The sequence below is a fragment of the Camelina sativa genome, chromosome 20 (assembly GCF_030686135.1).
Source record: "Camelina sativa cultivar CO46 ecotype springtype chromosome 20, ASM3068613v1".
NCBI lineage: Eukaryota > Viridiplantae > Streptophyta > Magnoliopsida > Brassicales > Brassicaceae > Camelina > Camelina sativa.
In genome coordinates, this window is record NC_141899.1 from 10931943 (window position 1) to 10948140 (window position 16198).

General features: G+C 40.4%; 1 protein-coding gene and 1 pseudogene across 24 annotated transcripts; both read left to right on the forward strand.

Moving 5' to 3' along the window:
- Positions 1 to 633: 633 nt before the first annotated feature.
- Positions 634 to 5883, forward strand: LOC104770509 (pentatricopeptide repeat-containing protein At5g21222). 24 transcript variants are annotated; one of them, XR_015593413.1, is made up of 13 exons: positions 634 to 1084; positions 1531 to 1740; positions 1898 to 1960; positions 2100 to 2171; positions 2334 to 2441; positions 2553 to 2633; positions 2813 to 2866; positions 2944 to 3069; positions 3159 to 3248; positions 3651 to 3806; positions 4085 to 4911; positions 4996 to 5310; positions 5393 to 5883. XR_015593413.1 is itself a non-coding variant. In XM_087505834.1 (13 exons), exons 2-13 carry the CDS (start codon positions 1570 to 1572, stop codon positions 5423 to 5425), a joined length of 2109 nt encoding a protein of 702 aa, XP_087361960.1. In that variant the 5' UTR covers positions 634 to 1084; positions 1531 to 1569; the 3' UTR covers positions 5426 to 5883. The 24 variants fall into 24 exon arrangements, 18 of the variants coding, with proteins under 18 accessions (XP_087361960.1, XP_087361959.1, XP_087361949.1 ...); XR_015593415.1 differs by having other exon boundaries at positions 3684 to 3806; XM_087505834.1 differs by having other exon boundaries at positions 3684 to 3806; positions 4039 to 4911.
- A 675-nt stretch (positions 5884 to 6558) lies between these two features.
- On the forward strand, positions 6559 to 15745 carry LOC147918708 (uncharacterized; annotated as a pseudogene).
- Positions 15746 to 16198: the final 453 nt, after the last annotated feature.

The window sequence follows — 16198 nt, forward strand, 5'->3', positions numbered from 1 at the left end:
TTTAATATTATTGTGTATATGGGATATAATGTTTATCATATTTAACTTTTTAAAAGTTTTAAATATTTTCATATTTAACTTTTTTAAAGTTTTAAATATTTTCATATTTAACCATTTAAAAATCTTTAAAATAAAGAACTGAATAAACCAAATAAAAAAGTTTTTAAAGTTTAAATGCCTGATAAGTCAAGCTTTCTATTCATTTGTATTCAGAATAATTTTGGTCTTTTTTATAGTATGTCTTTGAACCATTGCCCAATTTTTTTAGACGATGTGGGATATTGTATCCGTATTTTTTTATTCATCTATTGAGTAATATATGTCTGTTTTTAAAATTTTGTATTATATCATATACAAGAAAAAATGACAATTTTTATTAACTAAATGTATTATAGAATAATTCAAGATAAATTAAATATAAATTCAAATAAAAAATAAAAGAGAATCATATATTTATTTTTGAATGAGGTAAAAAAATTTCCTTATTTTTTTAAAATCTTACCTATAATTAATTTTGAAGTTTTGTTAACTAATATTAAAGTCAATGCATTAAAAACTTTCCAAAAAATATTTTTGAGCAAAAACTGCTGAAAAATACTAGTATAGATGTTTCTACAACAGTTAGGAAAAAGCAAACCAATCAAAATGAAAAAGAAAACTAGAAAAGTGTAACGAGGCTCCCTCATCGATACACGTCGTTTTTTTTTTTTTTTTTTTTTTGAGTATTGAGATTTTTTTTAATTTGGATAAGAAAAAAGATAAAAGAGAAATAAGGAGAGTGAAAGCGAGCCACACGATGGGGTATGGCGGAAGAAGCATCGACCGAAAGTAATTGACACGGATCAAGCTGCTATTGACTATGAAAGACTCTGTTTCCAATTACATTGCTCGAACTCCTCTGCTCTCTGCATTTGTCGCTGGGAGTTCTCACATTACCTCTCGGAACATTAATCCTCCCTCTTTTGATTAGCCAACTCTAGTGTTGTGGGAAGGGCAGCATGCAATTTCAACTCTAGTTGCTTCCTGTTTTCTCGGGACAATTCGCAGCAGGTGTGTGTGTGTGTGTGTGTGTATTTTCCCGAAGGTTCGTTGTGCTTTTCCTTCGATCGAAGAATCATTGCAGAATTTGGTCACTTGTTCGTAATAACGTGTATGAGAGGACCCACCCTGAATTCAGAATTTTTTGCTTTTGGTTGTTGTATACACATTGCATACGTTAGTGTAGAATTTTGGATGTGTGCACGCACAGACGCATATGCATGAATGAACTTTATATATGCAAATCAAATGTCATATGATTCTGGAGATTTGGGCGTAACATGAATAAAAGGACGGTTTTAAAATTCAAGGGAAGAGTTTTGCTGCTTGTTTTTGTCGTCATCCGTCGCCTTGTGGATTTCAGCTGTTCTTTTGCTTTGTACTTTTGAATTTAGTTTCTGTAAAATTAAGCATATCAATACTCTCTCTCCTATTCTGTATATTATTTAGAGGAGATTCTAACATCAATATTACATTTTCAATAAGAAACAGATTGTGGAGATCAAGAGGTGAAGGTGAACTCTGAGTGTGATGAGTGAGCCAAAGATCAGGCGTTGGGTTGGAAAGTACGAGGTTGGCAAAACGATTGTTGAATGTGCTTTTGCAAAAGTGAGGTTTGCTCAAGATTCTGAGACAGGACAACCCGTGGCTCTCATGATCCTTGATAAAGAGAAGGTTCTTAACCATAAGATGGCTGATCAAGTAATTGCTTTTTTCTAATCGGCATCCTTTTTTTTTTTTTTTACATGTTTCCTCTCTTGTCAACTGATATGCCCGTTTACATTTCCTGGAAGTCAAATGTAGTTTTCTGTCTTCAATCTGGAAGTATGATGTGGGTCTTTCCTACTTTCTTTTACAGATTAAGAGAGATATTTCTACTATGAAGTTGATATACCATCCAAACGTAGTTCAGCTTTATGAGGTGTATTTTCATGCCTCCAACTTTTCTCTACGTATCTCTATTTCTCCTTTGATTAGCCATGAATTAACAGCTCCTTGGAATCGAAGAAAATCTGTTGAAAGCTAACTTCTAACAAAATAATTTGGCATATGTTATCCAGGTTTTGGCGAGCAAGGCGAAGATGTATATTGTCCTAGAGTTCATCAGTGGTGGAGAGCTTTTTGAAAAAATTGTGAGTGTTCCCTCTTCCTCCCCAAGGCCCTCAGCTTGTGTCTGATATATCCTTTGGTGTAAGAATCATGCATTAAATGCCTCATGCTCAGCTTAGAAGTTCCTGTATATTACAGGTGAAAATGTATTAATTTTGGTTTTTTACCAATTTGAACTTGTCAAGAAAAATGATGGGCGCATGAATGAAGACGATGCACGGAGATACTTCCAGCAGCTTATCAACGCAGTTGATTACTGCCACAGCAGGGGTGTGTACCACAGATACTTGAAGGTACAAAGAAACGTTTTTGGTAACTCTTTGGCCCAAGTTTGCAGTGTGGTTTTCTTTTAAGGGCAGCTAATTGATGCCTAAATTTTCTCTTCTTTACTTCTTTCAATGCAGCCAGAAAATTTGCTTCTTGATGCTCAAGGAAATCTGAAAGTCTCTGATTTTGGATTCAGTGCCTTGTCCCAACAAGTCGAGGTAGCCACTGATTTTTTTTTTTTGTTTTTAAGCATCATTTAGTTACTTGTCTTATTCTAATGAGTGTGCCTGAAGTTCAGTAATGATTTTTCATTGATTACATTAACAAATATCTAACAAGATCTGTAACACTAACCTTTCTAGATTCTCAGCTTATCAGAATTGCTTGGTTTTGGCAGGACAATGGCCTTCATCACACTGCATGTGGAATTCCAAACTATGCTGCTCCTGAGGTATGCTTCGTCATCTGGCTTTTTATGCCAGTTGCTGCTCCATGTTTTTGATAGCTTCCTTGTTACTTTGTCCCAAGGTTCTTATTGATCAAGACTATGATGGGGCAAAGGCAGACTTGTGGTCATGTGGAGTGATACTCTTTGTGCTACTTGCTGGTTACTTGCCTTTCGAGGATTCTACTCTCACGACGTTGCACAAAAAGGTAAAAATTTTGTAATATATTTTCAGGCTTCATCCTGACCATTATCTTTGATTCCTGTTTCAATGTTGCATTTTTGTCCCTTCTTTCAGATTTCATCTGCTGAATTCAGTTTTCCTACTTGGCCCTCTTCTGGTGCTAAGAACTTGATTGTCCGAATCTTGGATCCAAACCCTATGACTGTAAGATATTTTATTGTACCACTGCTATTAAGAATTAAACGTATCCTTCTTTTATTTTCTTCCGTCGAACTTCAACAATCTCAAGTCTCTCTTTTTTTCTTAGAACAATAGGCAAGTACTCCAATCTACATGTTATTTACCTTGGAAATTTTATTTGTAGTGTTGGTCTTAAGTGTACATTTATTTGTCTCTGCTTAGTGTTTGGACTCTTGCTGACTATTTCCTTTTCTTTCCATTCCACTGCCTGAAAAGAGCTACTACACCTTGTCTAAAATATTCAGAAGTTTATGACCCTCCTGCAATTGTTAGTCCCATGGATAAACGCACGTCATAGTCATACAAAGCGGATGTTTAACCCGTGTCCTGCTAATAAATTAACGATACTCGTCCGTGATTTCAAAGGTGGAACTAATTGAGAGTGTGTTAACATGCCAGCGGATTACAATTCCAGAGATTTTGGAAGATGAGTGGTTCAAGAAAGATTACAAGCCAGCTGTGTTTGAAGAGAAGAAAGAAGCAAATTTGGCTGATGTGGAAGCTGTTTTTAACGATTCTGAAGTGAGTTATTTTTTATCCTGAGATCTGTTGGATGAATGAGTTGAAGACTTTAATCACCTAGGTTCCGTACTTGTTTAGGTTAGAGTGCTCTTACAACAATATCAAACCCCAACTTCAAATTTATAAATGTGCTAAAAAATTTAGATCCACTAGGCAATGATTATTATCTTATTATTGCTTGGTTGAATAGGAATGAAGAGAGCTTGAGATAACGTATGCCTTTGCTTCACAGGATGGGAGAGTGCAATTGAGGTCATTTCCTTGTGTGATATGTTCAGGTGGTACTACTTGTGGTGATGTTCGTTCAAGGACCAAACTGATGAACGGGTTGATAGAACGAGGGAGACCGCAAGAGGCACATTCCATTTTCAACACTCTTATTGAGGAAGGCCACAAGCCAAGCATCATCACATACACCACTCTTGTAACTGCATTGACCCGTCAGAAGCACTTCCACTCTCTCCTCTCCCTTATCTCTAAAGTCGAGAAAAATGGCCTCAAACCTGACACCATTCTCTTCAATGCCATCATCAACGCCTCTTCCGAGTCTGGAAATCTAGATCAAGCAATGAAGATCTTTGAAAAGATGAAGGAAAGTGGATGTAAACCCACAACAAGTACATTCAATACTCTCATTAAAGGGTATGGAAAACTTGGTCAGCTAGAGGAATCTTCAAGACTCCTGGAGATGATGTTACGAGATGAGATGCTCCAACCAAATGACAGAACATGTAACATACTTGTCCAGGCTTGGTGTAACCAGAGGAAGATTGAAGAAGCATGGAACATTGTATATAAGATGCAATCTTACGGTGTAAAACCTGATGTAGTAACTTTTAACACATTGGCTAGAGCATATGCGCGGATCGGTTCAACATATACAGCTGAGGATATGATCATACCAAGGATGTTACACAACAAAGTTAAACCAAATGTACGTACCTGCGGTACCATAGTGAATGGCTACTGTGAAGAGGGTAAGATGGAAGAAGCTCTGAGGTTTTTCTATAGAATGAAAGAACTTGGAGTTCATCCAAATCTCTTTGTTTTTAACTCTCTAATCAAAGGCTTCCTTGACATCAAAGACATGGATGGAGTTGGCGAGGTGAGCTTTATAGTTTATAAGCTGTTCAATAGTTTCATTTACATCCATTTTTTTTTCTTAAATACGGGCATGTTAATATGATAGGTGGTGGATCTGATGGAAGATTTCGGGGTAAAACCTGACGTGGTAACATTTAGTACCCTAATGAATGCATGGAGTTCTGTTGGAGATATGAAAAGATGCGAAGAGATCTATAAAGATATGTTGGAAGGAGGAATAGATCCCGACACTCATGCATTTAGCATCCTTGCCAAAGGATATGCTCGAGCTGGGGAGCCCGAAAAAGCGGAGCAAATCTTGAATCAGATGAGAAAATTTGGTGTTCGACCAAATGTAGTGATCTACACACAGATCATAAGCGGTTGGTGCAGCGCGGGTGAAATGAAGAAAGCAATGCAGGTATATAACAAAATGTGTAGAATCGTTGGTTTGTCGCCTAACTTGACTACTTACGAGACTCTTATATGGGGATTTGGGGAAGCGAGACAGCCATGGAAAGCCGAAGAGCTTCTGAAAGACATGGAAGAGAATAATGTTGTTCCCACAAGGAAAACTATGCAACTCATAGCTGATGGATGGAAAGCTATTGGTGTCTTTAATAATAATGATGCCGATACGTTGGGTTCTTCTTTCTCAACTTCCTCCAAAATCAATATCCCAAATCATACCGTCTCAACGAAAAGTCCATTGTTCTTAAAGGGAATGCCTGAGAAACCAAAGCTATGCATCAAGTCTCAGTTTGGTTTGAGGCAGAGTGTTTTGGTGGTGTTGTGCAGAGACCAGTTTGGGGAAGCTGGGAGAATTTGCAAATTCATGTAGACTTTGTTTTGCTATAGAGATGGGGCTATATTAAAGGGTAAGAGAAGCTAACCACAGATTGGTGTCGATCGAATTCTAAGATAAACAGTACATTTTTCTGTACAAATATTTCTTTTCTATAATGAAATGGAAAATATGGTTTTAATTTTTTAATAAGCAGGAAAATGGGATGTTTTGAATTATGATCAATGGTTTGGTACCATTTAGACCCCAAACCACTCAAACCAATCCACCAATGCAATTTGATTGGTTGGTCTAAGGAAGCGTCTGGTTAGTTCAAGCACCTAGACGTCCCTCGCAGCCAACTTTAAAAACATTGCCCCTTTAAGAAACAACAGAATGAAATCAGTTGCCCAAAAAAGGAGAGAATATCAACTGTCAATAGGGTAATGTATTTTCAAAGCAGTATTCATTTTATCACTTTCGTTACAGTTGTGAAGACCACAGTCCAAAATGACAGGGCTTTGCAAAAAGGCCTATTGGGACCACGGCCCAATATGTTACCACAAAGCAAACAATGTCCTCAATGGCTACCTGCAATACAAGACAAAGAAAGGAGGTTAGCAAATAAGACAACTTCTGCAGAGAGTACGGCTGTAACAACCAAGAATCGTTTTGCAGCCCTTCAATCCGACGACGATAGTGACGCCACGTGACAATGAGTAGAAGAGCCTAGAACTTAGGTTAAAACCTTTGTATACCAGTATCCTTCTATAAAAAGGAACAAATCATTGTAACACTAAACCATCGATTGAGAAATAAAGAATCAATCTTTCATCCTTCTCTGTTTCTCTGTTTCTCTGTTTCTTTCTACATGGTATCAGAGCCATGGACGGAACCATAGAACCCTACTCTTCTCTCTCTCTACATATCTCAAACTGTGTCACTATAAAGGTCACTGTGCAAAATTATTTTATCTAGAAGTCACAGTTTGAATCTTTCTTGCGCACTCAATCTCTTCTCGGCTTTGTCAACGGTGCTGCTAAACCACCGAGTGAAAAGATTCCCATCCGCAACAACAACAATGGCAAAGTCGAAGACATACTCAACCCTGATTTCGAGAGCTGGTCCAGATCTGACCAAGTCGTGAAGGCATGGCTGCTAGGTTCCATGACCGAGAACGTTCTGCGGTTGGTTATCGGTTCTGTAACTGCTCAAGAGGTATGTGACACTCTAATCTCTCACTTCAACCGAACATCCTCCTCTAGACTTTTTGAGTTACAACGTCGTCTGCAAAATGCTGAGAAATTAGATAAAAGCATGTCTGACTACCTTAGAGGAATCAAAGATATTTGTGATCAGCTAGCATCTATTGGAGATCCGATTAGTGAGAAAATGAAAATCTTTGCTGCATTAAGAGGTTTAAGTCGTGAGTATGAACCTATAATCACTGTCATCGAGGACTCCATGGATCAATCCCCTGCTCCCACCTATGATAACGTGATATCTCGTCTCACCGGATATGACGACAGAATTTAAGGTTACTCTGCTTCAGCTGACGTCTCACCACACCTCGCGTTTCACACGTCAAGGTCTTCAGGCTATCAACACCGTGGTCGTGGTAACAGAGGCAGAGGCAGAGGATCTTACTCAACTCGGGGCCGAGGATTCCAGCAACAGTTCTCGTCCACTACTTCATCTCGACCATCTACCAACAACTCCTCTGAAAAACCAGTATGTCAGATTTGTGGAAAACGAGGTCATAATGCGTTTGAGTGTTGGTTTAGATTTGATGAAGAATATCAACAACCACCTCAACCTGCGATCAGTGCTTCTGCTTTCTCGGCTTTACACATCCCTGATGTAACCGAAGATAACAGTTGGTATCCTGATTCAGCCGCTACTGCACACATCACTAGTTCCACTCAACGACTGCAGCAAGCTCAACCATACCATGGCAGTGATATGGTGATGGCAAGCGATGGAAACTTCCTTCCCATCACTCATGTCGGCTCAGCTAATCTCCCTTCAATGTCAGGTAACATCCCTCTTAAAGACGTCCTTGTTTGTCCTGAAATAGCAAAGTCATTACTGTCAGTTTCAAAGTTGACAAAAGACTATCCATGTGCGATCACATTTGATGATCTTGATGTTGTTATTAAGGACAAAGCATCGCTCAAAGTTCTGACAAAGGGAAAGGAAAATAATGGGCTTTACAAGCTGGATGATCCAAAGTTTCAGATGCACTACTCAACAAGACAAATCAAAACCAGTGATGAAGTTTGGCACCAGAGGCTTGGACATCCAAATCAACAAGTTCTTTAGCTTTTATCTACAAATAAGGCAATTCAAATCAATAAAAGCACCAGCAAGGTGTGTGAATCATGTCAGCTTGGGAAGAGTTCAAGATTGCCATTTAGTTCTTCCACTTTTATTGCTTCAAGACCTCTAGAGAGAGTTCATTGTGATCTCTGGGGTCCCTCTCCTGTTTCTTCTGTTCAAGGATTCAAATTTTATGTTGCGTTTATAGACAATTATTCAAGATATTGTTGGCTTTACCCCTTAAAGAGAAAATCTGATTTTTGCTCTATCTTCATCAAGTATCAGCTTCTGGTTGAGAATTTACTGCAAACAAGAATTGGCACATTTCAGTCAGATGGTGGTGGAGAGTTCATAAGTCAACAATTTCTTACACATCTGCAAAACAATGGCATTCAACACTTTATATCATGCCCTCACACACCTCAACAAAACGGCATTGCAGAGAGGAAGCATCGACAGTTGACAGAAATGGCCTTAACACTGATGTTTCAAAGCGGCACTCCACAAAATTACTGGGTAGAAGCATTCTTTACTTCGAACTTTCTCTGCAATCTCCTTCCTCATAGCAGCCTCAACGGTAATACTAGTCCATATGAAGCACTCTTCGGTAAACCACCAGAGTACTCTGCTTTACGAACCTTTGGTTGTGCATGCTTTCCCACTCTAAGGTCATATGCTCAAACCAAGTTCGACCCTCGATCCCTCAAGTGTATCTTCCTTGGCTACACTGAAAAATTTAAAGGGTATCGCTGTTTTTACCCTCCAACTGGGAGAGTTTACCTTAGCCGTCATGTTGTGTTTGATGAAACCATATTCCCATTCATGAATACTTACAAATATTTGCAGCAGTCAGCATCAACTCCTCTGTACACAGCTTGGTTCAAACAAGTCTCATCCGCCTCTGTGCTCAGTGATCAAGTCGAAACTTCAGTAACTGCTCCCACAATGCCGGATCCTACCTTAAACATCTCTGTCGAAGCTGTTGATCAAGCTTCTGAACCAGTAGAAGCTGTTCATTACGCTCCTGCAAATTCACCTGTTCCATAAACTGAGATCACAATCACAAATAATGATGCCTTAGTAACAAATATCACAGCAGATGTTCTAGCTGAATCACCATATAGGACTGATGATGAGAGTTCTGGGTTTACGGCAAGCTCAGATCTTGTTCCTATAGGCAACAGCTCTCAATCATCAGTTCCCACTGTGCAAAATTCAGTAGACACTGCAGATAACAATGCTCCTTTTGTGTCAACGTCGATCCATCCAATGAAAACTCGCTCGAAAGATGGAATCTCCAAACCAAATCCTAGATATGCCCTTCTTGCAAAGAAAGTCTCCTACCCCAAACCTGAAACAGTGACTGAAGCACTGAAGGATCCAAACTGGACAGGAGCGATGAATGAGGAAATGGGAAATTGCAAAGATGCAAATACCTTCTCATTAGTTCCTCATACTCCGGATATGCATGTTCTTGGATCAAAATGGGTTTTTAGAGTCAAACTCAATGCTGATGGGTCTTTGGACAAGTACAAAGCCAGGCTTGTAGCTCAAGGATTCAAGCAAGAGGAAGGTATTGACTATCTTGAAACGTACAGTCCAGTAGTTAGAACCGCAACAGTACGGGCTGTTCTCCATTTTGCTACAATGATGAATTGGGAAGTCAAACAGATGGACGTAAAGAACGCCTTCTTACACGGAGATCTCACTGAAACCGTCTACATGAAGCAACCAGCAGGATTTGTTGATGAAAGATATCTGGATCATGTCTGTCTCTTGCACAAGTCCCTCTACGGCCTTAAACAATCGCCAAGGGCTTGGTTTGATAAGTTCAGCAACTTCCTGCTTGATTTTGGTTTCACTTGCAGTCTGAGGGATCCATCTCTCTTCATTTGCTACAAAGGCAACAACGTCATCATGCTTCTGCTTTACGTTGATGACATGGCCATCACAGGGAACTCCTCTGAAGTTCTCTCTGATCTTCTCGCACAACTAAACACAGAATTCAGAATGAAGGATCTAGGTAAGCTTCATTACTTCCTCGGGATTCAGATACAATACAATGAAACTGGAATGTTCTTGTCACAACAAAAATATGCGGAAGACTTACTAGCCATCGCTGGAATGTCCAATTGTGCGTCAGTCGTAACACCACTTCCGCAACAACTTAAAAGGAAGCAACAACAACAATCCGCTCTGTTTGCTAATCCCAAATATTTTCGTAGCTTAGCCGGACGTCTGCAATATCTTACATTGACGAGACCGGACCTGCAGTTCTCCGTTAACTATGTTTGCCAAAAGATGCATGAGCCCACTGTATCCAATTTCAACCTTCTAAAACGGATCCTTAGGTACATCAAAGGAACCACTACTATGGGCATCACTTTTGACAAGAACACTGACTACAAGCTTACGGCGTATAGTGATAGCGATTACGCAGGCTGTCAGAAGTCTAGCCGCTCAACTGGAGGATTATGCACTTTTCTTGGTAAGAATATGATCTCCTGGTCCTCTCGAAAGCAGGATACAATATCCAAAAGCTCCACTGAAGCTGAATACAGGGTAATGTCCGAAACTGCTTCTGAAATTACTTGGCTGGTAAATTTGCTTCAAGACCTCGGGATTCAACAACCCGCAACACCAGAACTCTTTTGCGACAATCTCTCTGCAGTGTATCTCACAGCAAATCCAAGCTTTCATGCTCGCACCAAACACTTTGCCACACATTATCATTATGTCCGTGAACAGGTAGCCTTCGGCAATCTCACTGTGAATCATATCCCTGCTCATTACCAATTAGCTGATATATCCACCAAGTCTCTTCCACAAAGACCCTTTGAGATTCTTCGACTCAAACTTGGCGTTGGTGTGCCACCTACTCCAAGTTTGCGGGGGAGTGTGAAGACCACAGTCCAAAATGACAGGGCTTTGCAAAAAGGCCTATTGGGACCACGGCCCAATATGTTACCACAAAGCAAACAATGTCCTCAATGGCTACCTGCAATACAAGACAAAGAAAGGAGGTTAGCAAATAAGACAACTTCTGCAGAGAGTACGGCTGTAACAACCAAGAATCGTTTTGCAGCCCTTCAATCCGACGACGATAGTGACGCCACGTGACAATGAGTAGAAGAGCCTAGAACTTAGGTTAAAACCTTTGTATACCAGTATCCTTCTATAAAAAGGAACAAATCATTGTAACACTAAACCATCGATTGAGAAATAAAGAATCAATCTTTCATCCTTCTCTGTTTCTCTGTTTCTCTGTTTCTTTCTACATGGTATCAGAGCCATGGACGGAACCATAGAACCCTACTCTTCTCTCTCTCTACATATCTCAAACTGTGTCACTATAAAGGTCACTGTGCAAAATTATTTTATCTAGAAGTCACAGTTTGAATCTTTCTTGCGCACTCAATCTCTTCTCGGCTTTGTCAACGGTGCTGCTAAACCACCGAGTGAAAAGATTCCCATCCGCAACAACAACAATGGCAAAGTCGAAGACATACTCAACCCTGATTTCGAGAGCTGGTCCAGATCTGACCAAGTCGTGAAGGCATGGCTGCTAGGTTCCATGACCGAGAACGTTCTGCGGTTGGTTATCGGTTCTGTAACTGCTCAAGAGGTATGTGACACTCTAATCTCTCACTTCAACCGAACATCCTCCTCTAGACTTTTTGAGTTACAACGTCGTCTGCAAAATGCTGAGAAATTAGATAAAAGCATGTCTGACTACCTTAGAGGAATCAAAGATATTTGTGATCAGCTAGCATCTATTGGAGATCCGATTAGTGAGAAAATGAAAATCTTTGCTGCATTAAGAGGTTTAAGTCGTGAGTATGAACCTATAATCACTGTCATCGAGGACTCCATGGATCAATCCCCTCCTCCCACCTATGATAACGTGATATCTCGTCTCACCGGATATGACGACAGAATTTAAGGTTACTCTGCTTCAGCTGACGTCTCACCACACCTCGCGTTTCACACGTCAAGGTCTTCAGGCTATCAACACCGTGGTCGTGGTAACAGAGGCAGAGGCAGAGGATCTTACTCAACTCGGGGCCGAGGATTCCAGCAACAGTTCTCGTCCACTACTTCATCTCGACCATCTACCAACAACTCCTCTGAAAAACCAGTATGTCAGATTTGTGGAAAACGAGGTCATAATGCGTTTGAGTGTTGGTTTAGATTTGATGAAGAATATCAACAACCACCTCAACCTGCGATCAGTGCTTCTGCTTTCTCGGCTTTACACATCCCTGATGTAACCGAAGATAACAGTTGGTATCCTGATTCAGCCGCTACTGCACACATCACTAGTTCCACTCAACGACTGCAGCAAGCTCAACCATACCATGGCAGTGATATGGTGATGGCAAGCGATGGAAACTTCCTTCCCATCACTCATGTCGGCTCAGCTAATCTCCCTTCAATGTCAGGTAACATCCCTCTTAAAGACGTCCTTGTTTGTCCTGAAATAGCAAAGTCATTACTGTCAGTTTCAAAGTTGACAAAAGACTATCCATGTGCGATCACATTTGATGATCTTGATGTTGTTATTAAGGACAAAGCATCGCTCAAAGTTCTGACAAAGGGAAAGGAAAATAATGGGCTTTACAAGCTGGATGATCCAAAGTTTCAGATGCACTACTCAACAAGACAAATCAAAACCAGTGATGAAGTTTGGCACCAGAGGCTTGGACATCCAAATCAACAAGTTCTTTAGCTTTTATCTACAAATAAGGCAATTCAAATCAATAAAAGCACCAGCAAGGTGTGTGAATCATGTCAGCTTGGGAAGAGTTCAAGATTGCCATTTAGTTCTTCCACTTTTATTGCTTCAAGACCTCTAGAGAGAGTTCATTGTGATCTCTGGGGTCCCTCTCCTGTTTCTTCTGTTCAAGGATTCAAATTTTATGTTGCGTTTATAGACAATTATTCAAGATATTGTTGGCTTTACCCCTTAAAGAGAAAATCTGATTTTTGCTCTATCTTCATCAAGTATCAGCTTCTGGTTGAGAATTTACTGCAAACAAGAATTGGCACATTTCAGTCAGATGGTGGTGGAGAGTTCATAAGTCAACAATTTCTTACACATCTGCAAAACAATGGCATTCAACACTTTATATCATGCCCTCACACACCTCAACAAAACGGCATTGCAGAGAGGAAGCATCGACAGTTGACAGAAATGGCCTTAACACTGATGTTTCAAAGCGGCACTCCACAAAATTACTGGGTAGAAGCATTCTTTACTTCGAACTTTCTCTGCAATCTCCTTCCTCATAGCAGCCTCAACGGTAATACTAGTCCATATGAAGCACTCTTCGGTAAACCACCAGAGTACTCTGCTTTACGAACCTTTGGTTGTGCATGGTTTCCCACTCTAAGGTCATATGCTCAAACCAAGTTCGACCCTCGATCCCTCAAGTGTATCTTCCTTGGCTACACTGAACAATTTAAAGGGTATCGCTGTTTTTACCCTCCAACTGGGAGAGTTTACCTTAGCCGTCATGTTGTGTTTGATGAAACCATATTCCCATTCATGAATACTTACAAATATTTGCAGCAGTCAGCATCAACTCCTCTGTACACAGCTTGGCTCAAACAAGTCTCATCCGCCTCTGTGCTCAGTGATCAAGTCGAAACTTCAGTAACTGCTCCCACAATGCCAGATCCTACCTTAAACATCTCTGTCGAAGCTGTTGATCAAGCTTCTGAACCAGTAGAAGCTGTTCATTACGCTCCTGCAAATTCACCTGTTCCAGAAACTGAGATCACAATCACAAATAATGATGCCTTAGTAACAAATATCACAGCAGATGTTCTAGCTGAATCACCACATAGGACTGATGATGAGAGTTCTGGTTGTACGGCAAGCTCAGATCTTTTTCCTATAGGCAACAGCTCTCAATCATCAGTTCCCACTGTGCAAAATTCAGTAGACACTGCAGATAACAATGCTCCTTCTATATCAACGTCGATCTATCCAATGAAAACTAGCTCAAAAGATGGAATCTCTAAACCAAATCCTAGATATGCCCTTCTTGCAAAGAAAGTCTCCTACCCCAAACCTGAAACAGTGACTGAAGCACTGAAGGATCCAAACTGGACAAGAGCGATGAACGAGGAAATTGGAAATTGCAAAGATGCAAATACCTTCTCATTAGTTCCTCATACTCCGGATATGCATGTTCTTGGATCAAAATGGGTTTTTAGAGTCAAACTCAATGCTGATGGGTCTTTGGACAAGTACAAAGCCAGGCTTGTAGCTCAAGGATTCAAGCAAGAGGAAGGTATTGACTATCTTGAAACGTACAGTCCAGTAGTTAGAACCGCAATAGTACGGGCTGTTCTCCATTTTGCTACAATGATGAATTGGAAAGTCAAACAGATGGACGTAAAGAACGCCATCTTACACGGAGATCTCACTGAAACCGTCTACATGAAGCAACCGGCAGGATTTGTTGATGAAAGATATCCGGATCATGTCTGTCTCTTGCACAAGTCCCTCTACGGCCTTAAACAATCGCCAAGGGCTTGGTTTGATAAGTTCAGCAACTTCCTGCTTGATTTTGGTTTCACTTGCAGTCTGAGGGATCCATCTCTCTTCATTTGCTACAAAGGCAACAACGTCATCATGCTTCTGCTTTACGCTGATGACATGGCCATCACAGGGAACTCCTCTGAACTTCTCTCTGATCTTCTCGCACAACTAAACACAAAATTCAGAATGAAGGATCTAGGTAAGCTTCATTACTTCCTCGGGATTCAGATACAATACAATGAAACTGGAATGTTCTTGTCACAACAAAAATATGCGGAAGACTTACTAGCCATCGCTGGAATGTCCAATTGTGCGTCAGTCGTAACACCACTTCCGCAACAACTTAAAAGGAAGCAACAACAACAATCCCCTCTGTTTGCTAATCCCAAATATTTTCGTAGCTTAGCCGGACGTCTGCAATATCTTACATTGACGAGACCGGACCTGCAGTTCTCCGTTAACTATGTTTGCCAAAAGATGCATGAGCCCACTGTATCCGATTTCAACCTTCTAAAACGGATCCTTAGGTACATCAAAGGAACCACTACTATGGGCATCACTTTTGACAAGAACACTGACTACAAGCTTACGGCGTATAGTGATAGCGATTACGCAGGCTGTCAGAAGTCTAGCCGCTCAATTGGCGGATTCTGCACTTTTCTTGGTAAGAATATGATCTCCTGGTCCTCTCTAAAGCAGGATACAGTATCCAAAAGCTCCACTGAAGCTGAATACAGGGCAATGTCCGAAACTGCTTCTGAAATTACTTGGCTGGTAAATTTGCTTCAAGACCTCGGGATTCAACAACCCGCAACACCAGAACTCTTTTGTGCCAATCTCTCAGCAGTGTATCTCACAGCAAATCCAAGCTTTCATGCTCGCACCAAACACTTTGCCACACATTATCATTATGTTCGTGAACAGGTAGCCTTCGGCAATCTCACTGTGAATCATATCCCTGCTCATTACCAATTAGCTGATATATTCACCAAGTCTCTTCCACAAAGACCCTTTGAGATTCTTCGACTCAAACTTGGCGTTGGTGTGCCACCTACTCCAAGTTTGCGGGGGAGTGTGAAGACCACAGTCCAAAATGACAGGGCTTTGCAAAAGGCCTATTGGGACCACGGCCCAATATGTTACCACAAAGCAAACAATGTCCTCAACGGCTACCTGCAATACAAGACAAAGAAAGGAGGTTAGCAAATAAGACAACTTCTGCAGAGAGTACGGCTGTAACAACCAAGAATCGTTTTGCAGCCCTTCAATCCGACGACGATAGTGACGCCACGTGACAATGAGTAGAAGAGCCTAGAACTTAGGTTAAAACCTTTGTATACCAGTATCCTTCAATAAAAAGGAACAAATCATTGTAACACTAAACCATCGATTGAGAAATAAAGAATCAATCTTTCATCCTTCTCTGTTTCTCTGTTTCTTTCTACAACAGTCTCTAGAAGACAAAAATTGCAGCCTTCACAAAATCAGAGATAATAAATGTAGATACAATAATACAAAGACTTCAAGCTTCGTTTCTAGAGAAGCAATTGCTGATTATTCGGGTCTGCTTGTATTAGTTGCAGGCTCTGCTGAGGAAGAAGTGAAAGAAGAGAGTATTTTTGTTTAACAAGTGATGAGATTGTATATAATGAATGA